At 31.3% G+C, this 12,178-nt stretch overlaps 1 protein-coding gene and 1 pseudogene across 2 annotated transcripts; both read left to right on the forward strand.

Annotated features, from left to right (window-relative positions):
- Positions 1–2,040: 2,040 nt before the first annotated feature.
- Positions 2,041–9,642, forward strand: LOC142612900 (uncharacterized). 2 transcript variants are annotated; one of them, XM_075785075.1, is made up of 3 exons: positions 2,041–2,183; positions 6,874–6,983; positions 9,146–9,642. In XM_075785075.1, exons 2-3 carry the CDS (start codon positions 6,911–6,913, stop codon positions 9,361–9,363), a joined length of 291 nt encoding a protein of 96 aa, XP_075641190.1. In that variant the 5' UTR covers positions 2,041–2,183; positions 6,874–6,910; the 3' UTR covers positions 9,364–9,642. The 2 variants fall into 2 exon arrangements, with proteins under 2 accessions (XP_075641190.1, XP_075641191.1); XM_075785076.1 differs by having other exon boundaries at positions 2,055–2,183; positions 6,871–6,983.
- On the forward strand, positions 4,242–6,236 carry LOC142612899 (pentatricopeptide repeat-containing protein At4g22760-like; annotated as a pseudogene).
- Positions 9,643–12,178: the final 2,536 nt, after the last annotated feature.

Consider the following 12,178-nt stretch of genomic DNA (forward strand, 5'->3'; position numbering starts at 1 on the left):
GAAAATGAGGAGAAGAACGTAGTTTATTGCTTAGAGTTTGTTTGGCTAGGGGCTATACTTTTTTAATCAAAGCCTTCTTTTTCTTAAAAAAAAAATACTACTTGATAACAAATTTAGTTTTAATTTTTAAAAATAAATAAAATTTTGACATTTTTTTTTTGTTGCACACTAGGCATCTAGCATAAAACTTACAAAAAACAAATATATTTTGTATATAAAGTAAGTTACCAAAAACTATTGCCAAGGAAAGATCCTAGGCCCAATGAGCATGTTAAAAGCCCAACCTTAGTCAGAGTCTCGTGTTTGTTCACCAAGGCCCATTTTGGTATGACAACATGGATAAACTGTATCGAGGATACTAGAAGTAGCCAAGGAAAGACCTGAATCCGACAAGCCAAAAGAGATGAACTCCTGAATAAAGCAACAATCATATCCGCATTAATTAGGTATACCTGCCTGATACAATCACATTTATTACTGAATGACCGGCTTAAACAGTACTTCAAGCTTCAAAGTCCATCTTCACCATGAAAATAATGGAAAAGATGCTTAATGGGACAAATATCTCACAACCTACATGATGATTGCACATTCCAGGAAGGAGGAGGAGAGGGGTGGGGGTATAAATAACGGCTTCATGCACGTGAGTGAGGGATAAAAAATAAAACCTGGAGAAAAAATAGAGAGAGATCCTGGAGAGTGACTTTTATCCTTACTTTTTGGATGTCATGTCTTTAGCAAGTTTTGTATTATACTTGTAATCAAACAAAAACTGATATTATTCAAATTATATGCTTGTTGAAGTTTCCCATTGTGGATCATCCAATTCTCAGTTTGTATAACTAAGTAGTGATGCCAAAAATGTATTAGTTTTCAAGATTATCATTAATTTCCGCCAAAAATGTGTATCTTTTTTTATATATAAAAAAAAATCCATAGTTGAAGTGAAATAATTTAAAGTATAGAAGCAACTTTAAAATAAAAATGGAAGGTTAATAAACAAATATGCAATTAAAACTTAAGTACAATAACATAAGTGTGGTGTATTAGTTTTTCACAATTAGATTTATAAGCTTTGGTGACTCTAAAAAAAAGAAAAGAGAAATACAAACATTTTGTTGTTTTGAGTTTAATTATCTTTTTGAAAAGATAGCACTGATATTTTTTTATTGACTAGTACAATCAAATGTCTAAATTCAATTGAGGAAACATAAAATACTTTCCTTAAAAATAATTAATTTAAAAAAAATTTTGAAAGAAAAATAAGTTATTTTTTATGATTTATTTTTATTTTTACAGCTGTTATGTGTATATAGAAAGTTTGTTTATTTAAAAATATATTAATTTTAGAAATTATTACACTTACTAAGGAATAGCTATTACAATCTTTTTATAGAGAAATAGATATTCCTCATTTTGAAGTATATCAATTACCAAACTAAAAAATAACTAAGCCATAAGAATAGTTATTATATTATAGTACCTATTACAGTTTACTAAACATGTGGATAGAGTTATCTTTTTTTTTTTCTTTTTTTTTTAAGTACTACTTATAATGAAAAAAGAGGAAAAGTAGTTTTTTTTTTTGGATAAGAAGAAGAACATAGTTTATTGCTTAGAGTTTGTTTGGCTAGGGACTATACTCATTTAATCAAAGCATTTTTTTTCTACGTCTTATTCAGAAAAAAAAAAGCATTTTTTTTCTATAAAAACATACTACTTAATAACAAATTTAGTTTTAATTTTTTAAAAATAAATAAAATTTTAACTTTTTTGTCACACATTAGGCATCTAGCATAAAACTTACAAAAAAACAAAAAAAAAACTGTTTGGTATGTGAGTTTAAATAATAATTTTAAATTTTCTTAAAAATATATGTGAATGAAAAAATATATAAAAATACATATAATATTTCTTATAAATTAAAAAAATATATTTAAACATATTTATCAAATATCCCTATATTATGCGCATAAAATAATTTACTAAAAACTGTCAAAATTTATGCTTAAAAATTGTATTCGGTGAGGTTGAGGGTAAAATGGTAAAATTGAGTCCTCCACATATTGGGCAAAATGTTGCGAACTCTGCCCTAAAAATATAGCACGGTCCTCTCGTTTTGGTCTGCGAAGTTCAACTCTTCTTTATCCCAAGTTCTTTACTGTCTTCCATTACATACCTAGGTAACATTTTCTTCTTCTTCTTCTTCTTCTTTTTATATAATTGTTGACTGGTATAGCATATAATTCAATTCTTAATTCATCGGCTTTTAGATTTAGTTGATCGGACCTTAAATATTTACATTTCCAGTTAATCTTTAGATCTATGTTTTTTTTTTTTTTTTTCATTTCTGTGATATATTTTTGCTAATTTCAATATCAATCTGTATATGCTCGGTTTGTTTTGTCAAAGCACATCCACTAAACTTAACAGTTGTTAGATTTATGAATTTTTCTCATCAACCAAACAGGAGGATTAGACTGCCTTGTTTCACGGCTACCTAAGCTTCACGCGGCTGTAAATTTTGCTACCCGTTTTTGAAATTTTTCTGGGCTTAACATAATGAATTTCACTATCATATCTGTTTGGATCAATGGCGGCTCTAGGATTTTTATTTAGGGTGGTTACTACGAAATTTAAATTACCACAATATTTTTCTTAGTACCATTTTTTAAGAAAAAATGAAATTAGAAATTATTTTTGTTAAATAGGTTGGACGAGCTACAAATTTTATATTTTTGTTTTATAATAGGTTTTTTGTTGAATAATTTTGTCACTTCTTGTTGTTTGGTCTTGTATTGTTTTTGTTTGGTTTATGTTTGTTGTTATTTGGGCTAAATTTATTGTTGCTATTTAAACTTTAAAAAAAAAGAGATTAAGAATTATGTTTGGGGGCAGAGTTAATTTTGGTGTAATGCTACGTCCACAACATTTTAATCATAAATCTTTTGCAAAAAACTGTTATTGGTGGGTAAAAAAATAATATTGGTACTTACCACATTAGATTTGTTGTGAAATTATTGTGAAAATATTGTGAATGTAGTAGCACTATTATTTTTTTTGAACCCAAATTTTTGTAATTCTCAACTTATGGTGTTCAAATTTTTATTAGGGTAGTCACAATAAGTTAGTTTAGCATATAATATTTTTTTGGCAAGTGTATATGACCTTTTTTTCCCAAGTCAGGGTGGTCACAGGCTTGCATGTAGGGCTGCCACTGGTTTGGATGTAATTCTCTTACTGAGATAATCTTTTCAAGGACATCATTTTTGGCTTTACAGAAGGCTTAGTGGGTCATCTTATGAATAAGAATTGCTAAAATTCTTTTAGTTCCAACAACTTATCAAAGTTGAAAGCAGTGGTATATTGTGTATGTGTGTGTGTGTTAATCTTTTCCCTCTAAGATTTCATCCTTTATCTTTTCCATTGAAAATTATTTACTCTCGAAACACAACTTGTGTGCCATAACTTTGATGTGGGTGAGCCCATGTGAAAATGATTGTCTTCCATTTAACACTGACTGGTTCAACAAAATTGTAACAAACAGGAAAAATCTCTCATGCGCTAGGCGCATGAGATACCAGCTTGTAACAAATAATGTGGTCCTAAAAGATCTAGTGTGTAATCAACTAATTTATATATAAAATATTTAATAGTTTTGCTATGAAGCACGGACACAAACACAAGTATGGATATGGGTACAGGTACGTCATGGCAACACACCATTTTTTGAAAACATAGGACATGGGTATGTCAAAAACGTCTATTAAATATATTTTTATTTAATATTTTCTATATATTACTAATCATCTATTTATACACACACACACACATATCAATTTAAGATATATATCCATTTAAGAGCAATAATGGATAATAAAATGAATTCATGACTATTAAAGGATGTTTATAAATTAGAATACAAACCGAGAATAAGAAAATTTATTAATTTTCAAATGCATTTTTACTATTGGAGCATGAATGCTTTATTTGTTTTGTGAAAGGGCTCTTGTTCCTGTGTCCAACAAATTTTTGTTTTAAAATTTTTAAGGAGGACACAACTAGGACACATACGTAGAAGTGTCCCAGGCATGTCCTGTGTCTGACATGGGTATGGCATCCTAAATGAAGCGTCCATGCTTCATAGTAGTTTTGAGGGATGGGGGGTTTGAGCATAGTCACATAGATGTCTTAGAGGTTCCAATTGAGCTATAAGAATCTTGGCGTGAGGGTGTGGATGAGGACGTGAGGTCTATGAGTTTGTTTGTTTTTGGTTTTTTTTCCCCCTTCTCCTAATCTAACAAGTCACAAGCATTACAACATGTCGCAAAAGCATTTGATCACACAGGAACAAAATACCCCGTACTCTGAATGGCAGTGCCAAGACTAACAGCGTTGTTGAATAACAACCTAACTGTCAATCAGGCAAAGCAAATCCATGCACAAATCCTCATAAACAGTCTCAACCACTTGGAGCCCCTCTTAGTCCGCCAAATCACCCCTCAACTTCCATTCACTGTAGAAGTGTTGCTCAAGCTCAATATCTAAAACTAGTTCTTTACCAACTGCAAAACCCAGATGCCTTTTCTTGGGTTTGGACTATCCAGTTCTTTTCCCAGAATGGCCAATTCAAAGAGGCTTTTTTGCTTTATGTTCAAATGCAGAGATTAGGACTTTTTCCAACCACATTTGCTATTTCTTCTGCTTTAAGAGCATGTGCTAGGATTGAGTATAGGATAGGTGGAGTTTTAGTACATGCTCAGGTTCATAAATATGGACATTGTAGCTGTGTTTACGTGCACACAGTTCTTGTGGATTTATATTTGAAACTGGGTGATATGGTAACTGCACAGAAGGTTTTTGATGAGATGTTGGTGAAGAATGTGGTTTCGTGGAATTCAATCTTAATTAAGTATTTGAAATCTGGGAGTTTAGCTGAGGCTCAGAGGGTGTTCAATAAAATTCCAAGGAAAGATGTTATATCTTGGAATTCAATGGTTTTGGGGTATGCGAGAGTAGGAAATATGGATCAGGCATGGTCTTTGTTTCAGCAGATACCACAGAAAAACATGGCTTCTTGGAACTCAATGATTAGTGGTTATGTTGATTGTGGGGACATAAATCGGCAAGAAGCATTTTTGATGCAATGTCTCAAGGAAATAATGTTTCTTGGATCACGATGATTGCTGGGTACTCAAAATGTGGGGATGTTGAGTCTGCTTGGAAACTCTTTGATCAGGTGAATGATAGAGATCTGCTCTTTTTCAATGCAATGATAGCTTGCTATGCTCAAAATAGCCAACCTAAGGAAACCATTGAGCTGTTCAGCCTGATGCTTGAGCGAAATATAAACGTTCAGCCTGATGGGTTAACTTTGTCTAGTGTTATATCTGCTTGTTCACAACTCAAATTTGGGTCTTCGGTTGAGTCATATATGAATAAGTTTGGTATCGAACTTGATGATCATTTGGCTACTGCTTTAGTAGACCTGTATGCAAAGTGTGGGAGCATTGATGAAGGATATGAGCTGTTTCGTGGCTTGAGGAAAAGGGATTTAATTGCTTACTCTGCAATGATCTTTGGATATGGGATAAATGGTAAGGCAGTTGATGCGATCAGGTTATTTGAAGAGATGCTAATTTCCCACATTTGCCATAACCTAGTCACCTACACTGGACTACTAACTGCCTTTAACCAAGCTGGTTTGATTGAAGAAGGCTACCAATGCTTTAACTCCATGAAGGACCATGGACTTATGCATTAGGATGATCATTATGGAGTCATGGTTGATATTTTAGGTGGGGCAGGACAATTAGAAGATGCATTTGAGCTAATAAGGACCATGCCCATGCAGCTTCATGCTGGGGTTTGGGGAGCTTTGATTTTGGCTTGCAGGTTACATAACAATGTTGAGCTTGCTGAGATAGCTGCTCAGCATTGCTTTGAGCTGGAGCCTGATACAACTGGTTATTGTTCTCTTCTTGCGAACATATATGCTTCAGTTAAGAGGTGGGACAATGCTAAGAGATTGAGAAAGGTTGTGGGGGAGAAGGGATTCACTAAGATACCTGGCTGTAGTTCGATGGATTCTATTTGACTCTTCATAGCTGGAAGATCAAGCATACACCAAATGCTTAGAGACCACAAATTGTACTAAAATTCTGGTTCTTGTTGGCAACTTATGAAGTTGTTAGAGTCTTTTATGACTTGGGTTTAAGTTGAAAACGTCCATAGGTTCTATTCTATAAAGATAGTTCAACTTAAAAGGACTAAGCCTAAAGCTAAGGAGGGATATATTTTCCCTTTTCATATTATATCAAATTCATATTATATTATACCCTTGTATCAGATTCATATTTTCCCTATTCTATTGAGGTAGTTCAACTAATCATCTTGTATCAGATTCATATTAAAGTATTATACCCTTGCATTGAATTGTTTTTAATGAACTTGAGGGATAGGAATTAGGATTGTCAAATCACCTCTGTCCCATTTTGGGAAAATTAAAAATGGTGGGCTCAGATTGAAATAGCCATATCCCTCTTTCTCTTCCTTCCACTTTTTAACTCTACCAAACAAGAGAATATGAATCTATCTTCAATTTTCCAATTTCCACCCTACCAAATGCACTATAAAATTTCAGTTTCTAAATGTTTGGAGAAATTAATTAGCTATATCAATCCAAATATCGATCAAATTTTACCTTTTTTTGGGGGGGTGCCCACTTTAAATAGTTTAAAATATTATGATGTTAATAATTGATATGGAAAAGTTTGGGATAAGTGCAAGTCTTTTTGATTGTTTGAAGTATTGCGAATGTGTATATTTTATACTTAATTGGCTTTTTATATGAATGAATTAATGGTTCAGCAGGCAAAGTAAGAAGCAAGATTGTATTTGTTTTACAACCATGTCTTGGAACAATGGAATGAGGTCCTGTGCGAAGTTGTTGATGTCTTCAGAAGCAGCTTTGCAAGCATCAGGTTAGTTTTATGCCATTTGTTGTTGGTTGTTAACTTGTCTGGTATTCCTCCATTCCCCATTCCCCAATCCCCATGCCATTCATGCTACTTATTTATGGACCATTCTTTGCACGAGTTTATGTTGTTCTGTTTTATTGTGTCTTATTTTATAGTTTATTATTTGCACAACATTATACTAAAAATGATATTTGGAAATGAAACAAAAACTTGAATTTATGCTGATTCTTGTTTGTCCAAGGATTTTATCAATACTTAATAAAGCTAATAACTTAATCATGATCAGACATGACTTCCCTTGAAATCTTGTATGCTATGTTGCTTTGAATATGATGTGTGTAAACCTGCGCATCACAGTGAGGTAGTCATATTGTGAAAACTCTTTGAATGATGTTTTATTTACTGTTTTTTATGAATTTGTTGTTGATGCAAATGTCTTAAGTTTGGGTTCCATCTTTATCCATTGGTTTATATAAAACTTGAGCTTAAAAAGATGCATGTGTACGGTAGAACTTTCAACAAAACCGTACAATTCAGCGCCCTATTTGTGATTTGCTAATAAATGTATTAGTTTATTGAGTGCCTACAAATTAAAAATACTAGAAAAATTCTCCAATAATATATGTTTTAATTCATGTTTAGTTAGGGTGCATTGCATTAAAATCTTTAAACCAAGATTGATGTAGGTTTTAAAGTCAAGAGCTCTATATATTAAGGATTTGAGGATTTGAAACCATGAAGTTAGGTTGTTGTTAGATGAGGAATTTGAACATTTCTTAGAATTTTCAAAATGATGGAATTTATATTAATGAGAATTACTTATCAAAAAAAATATTAATGAGAATTGCAATCTTAATTTCCATTTTTAGGATGAGAATTAAGACACTAGAGTAGTATAGTAGTTGTACCAATGATGGTCATGGTGGTGGCCATACTGCAGGCATGGTAGTGGTAGCAACTAGCAACAATAGTGGTGGTGGCAATGTAAAGATAGCATTCGAGGTTTTAAAAAATATATATTTGAACTAACTTTTTTTAATCGAAACAATAGAACTCAATATTGAAAAGAGAAATGATATGTTCACAACATTTTTACAACAAATCTTAAGTGGCAGGTTGTTACTAGTTGTTATTGTTGAGGCAAAAAAGTAATCTTAGTGTTAGGTTCAAATTTGAACCAATAACAACTAACCACTTGTGATTTGTTGTAAAAATGTTGTGGATGTAACATCTTTTTTTTTAAATGTAGAAAATGTAAATCTATACTATATATAAAAGAGGATTCCTCTCTTTAAACTGGACTTTTATGTGCTTCAAAAATACTCATTAATAAAGGGTAGCTTCATTTAGGAATAAGGTCATAAATGTTAAATAACAAATTTCACTTTGAATTCAAAAAGAAAATTCCTAAATTTAGAATTTTTTTCTCTTTATGCTCAAAAAGAAATTACAGCTACTGCTTATCTCTAAAGTTTATCATTTTTATTTGTTAGAAAAATAAAAAAAATATATTACTACTATTTAAGGGGCTTCCTCAGTTTAGATTCCTCATTTTCATGGTTCTAAAATGCCCCTACATCCCTATATTTAAGTAGAAACAAAACTAAAGGACAATCTAATAAAAATACAACTCTAACTCCTACTGAAACATTGCTTAAAAAATAGGATCACTTTCCTATTGTTTTTTTTTAAAGAGTTTCAACCTATGACGTTCGCTCCTGATGATGCTCTTTATCATCAGACTAAGACTTCTCCTATTGATTTTCAAATTGCTTTATCCACTTATCAATTAAATCTTCAAAATAAAAATTATATATATGTATATATAAAATAAAAACATTTTTTTTTTGCTACAAAATAGGACCACTTAAAAAAAGCATCACTTATAAATTAAATTTTCAAAAAAAAATATATATATATATAATAATACACTTTTTTTGTTACAAAAAAAAAAGCGGCCTCATCGCACACGCGAAACGCATGTGATAATGCTAGTGTGTTATGATGCGATTGTATTTAAATGTAAGGCTATATTTAAACCTATGTTGTGGTTTGTTACGAGGATCAAGTTTGTCTAATTTCAGGTCACTGATTGTCAAATCTGAATGCTTATCCATGTTACTAAACTAGAACAATGGCCGTTCTTATTTGAATTTATTTTCCAGCAAAGAGGGGATTCCACTCAACCGGAGTGAAGAGAATGGGAGGAGGACATGGTCATGATGAACCATATTACTTGCATGCTAAGCACATGTATAACTTGGACAGGATGAAACACCAGAAGCTGACAATGACTCTTGCAGTGTTTACTGCCTTCAGCATTGGTGTGGCCGTTCCAGTCGTTGCCGTCGTATTCCAGCAAAGGAAAACAGCTTCTGGTTGAGAATCCTGCTTTCTGAATGCAATAAAAGATGCGGTAGCTCCAAGTCGTTTGGCCAGGTTTCATTTTGTTTGAAAATTGTCAAATTGCGTCTTGCAAGTTTGTATTTCTTTACTCAAATGGTTGACTGATTTGAAAGTCAAATGCATTGGACAGACCTACATTTATAAAAGCTTGTGCTGAGATCGTTAAAAAAGTACTATTGATCGGCTTGGTGTGATTGGTATGCGTCACCAATTACTTCCATTAATTAATCATCAAAAAAATAAGTACTTCCAATTATTTGTAACTATATCTTAATTACCAATTTTTATAGAGTAGTGATGCCTTTTCCATATAATAAGCTGATTCCTTTCCCTATAAAAAGGGGAAAGATCGTATCCTGTGTTCTCTTTCAAAAAGAGAAATGATCATATATTACGGATCTAGTATATTATTTCTTTGTTGATAAAGAATTTTTAAGGTTTGATCTTGAGGACCTGCATAGCTTATGTGAATAATTTTTCAATCTTCCTTCTTTTTAATTGAAAGAATCTGAGGACGTAGCACGTCTCTAATTTTTAATTATTGAGGCATTGATCTCCGAATTCCTAGTAATGAAAATTTTCAAATTTTAAAGCCTGTGTGACCTGTGTCATTCTTATCCCTTTCTTTGTTTCTTTTTTTTATGACACCTTTAATTGTTTCTTTGTTTTAAAACAATTACTCTTTTTTTTTTATAGGATTAAAAAAATTCCTTTAATTGTTAATAAAGCAACACAATATTCTGAAACTATATATATTTTTTCGCTGAATAATTCCTCTCCTCCTCAATCATCATACTCTTCCCACGTGGCCAAAACTTTGCAAAACAAAAGCAACATAAAAATATCTCTTTAGCCAAAAAAAGCTGGCACCGAATATCTTTTGATTTAGACAAATCATCTGATAAGCTTGTACGCTGTGGTAAAGTTCTCCGATGTGCACACTCTCACTAGTCACTACTCACGCATCGTTGGATGCCACCTCAGTCCTCAACGATCATAATGGGACACAATTATGATTTGAGTAAAGCGACCCAGCGAATTTCAAAATCTTTTTTTGCAATTTGTTGACACGACAAATTATAATTAATTTGTAGTATATTACCGTTTCACAACGATATTAATTTAAAAAAGAATAATGTTATAATCATAAATTATTTTAAAATATGTCTAATTTTTAAAGACAATGAAAATAAACTTTAGCAACTTGCACATCAGGGATGACAACATCATCATCATCGAGCACATTGATTAGAACACATCAACTAAAGTGGCTTTTGAACGAGACCTACTGGCTTAGGGGCATTGCTACTAAAATGGGTGTACCGTAAATTATTTTACAATATGTTTACAAATTTTTTTTGTGGCAAATTTTTTACATTATTTTTATTTAGGCTTATTAAGAGTATCTCTTTTTTATCTACTAATAATCTTTCTTTACATTAGTAGTTTGTAAAATTTTTTGTAAAAAAGTTTATATTTCTAGTATTTTTTTAATCCTCTAAATTAGGTAGTTTATTTTATTGCTAAACTTTCCTTGCTCTTAAAACTGGTTTCTCTTATAATAATTGCAATCTAGCTCTTCCGGTTTTGAAATTATGCAGGAGCAATTGATGTGCTGCTTCAGATTTTTAATGAAATTGTAGTTTCAAACAAAAAAGGAGACAACTTTCACAAGGCGAAGTTTCTAGGAAGTGAAAATAACGTTTTATGTCATTGCGCTATTCTAAATATTATCCTTGTTTCACTATCATATATAATTTGGCAAAATACTAATGACCTATTTGAATTGAGGAGAGAGAAAGGGAGTGGGAGGGAGGGCAGTAGAGTTGAGTTAGCCAAAAAAAATATTTATTTTCGACCAAATTTACTCTAGTCTACTCTCCATTTTCCCTTTCAATCAAAATAGACCATTATTAGGCGGGAGGGTAGTGAAGCATTTGTGTTAAGCTTTTATAAGGTTCTACAGTACCATTCAGAGGAAAACGAACTTTGGTAACTTTATACTTTCTCCATTTTGGCCAAGAAAAGTATCTGCAAAACTTTCTACGTATCTCATCCTGCCCCAATTAAAGAATAATGTGCAACCAAATATTTTAAAGCTGCAATAATATTTGAGAAAATATTTCTTCTGTGATTTTTTTATATTAATATTAAAATATTTAAATACTACTTTTTTTGAGAAGGTAAATATTACTTATAAGCTAAGCTAACATATAATATTTTTTTACGTCAAATAAATAACTTTTCAGAATTCTCTTTTAATATGATTCACCATTTGTTTTATTCCAAACGTTGCAAAATTTATATAAAAATAATTGTTTTATGACTAAAACAAATATTTGCTTTCACAATTTAGCTTTAATTTAATAAGTAGGATTCTCAATTTTTTTTTAATAAAATAGTGTTCTACGTTCTTTTATAGTACTAAAATATTTATAATTGATTATGTATAAGTTTCCTAGTGATCTCTTTTTCTTTCTATATACATATTTAGTGAAATAATCAATTTTCATGTTATCCTAAAGTTTTGCTTTAGTAGTGGCAATGGTTAAAGTATTTGGTCTCAAATCTCAATCCTCTTCTTTTTTTTTTCCCCTTTAAAAAAAAAATCTCAATCGTCTTTTACTGATACGGAAAATACCTATTTTCTTAAATTCAAAATTTGAGCTTTTTTATTTGTAATATCATATTTCAGCATTGAGGACTAATAATAGCACAATAATTTCTAGATCTTAAGCACCTTTTTCTCTTAAAAATTTGTATTAATTAATGTGTGATAGTGCCCTCATAAT

Source organism: Castanea sativa, chromosome 10 (genome assembly GCF_040712315.1).
Source record: "Castanea sativa cultivar Marrone di Chiusa Pesio chromosome 10, ASM4071231v1".
In the NCBI taxonomy this organism is placed as follows: Eukaryota; Viridiplantae; Streptophyta; class Magnoliopsida; order Fagales; family Fagaceae; genus Castanea; species Castanea sativa.

What these genes read in the sequence shown, in the direction of transcription:
- LOC142612900 (XM_075785075.1), top strand. Translation starts at nt 6,911, where the DNA reads ATGTCTTGGAACAATGGAATGAGGTCCTGTGCGAAGTTGTTGATGTCT. An exon ending in AGCAGCTTTGCAAGCATCAG is followed by an intron (nt 6,984 to 9,145) that starts GTTAGTTTTATG and finishes TTTATTTTCCAG; the next exon opens with CAAAGAGGGGATTCCACTCA.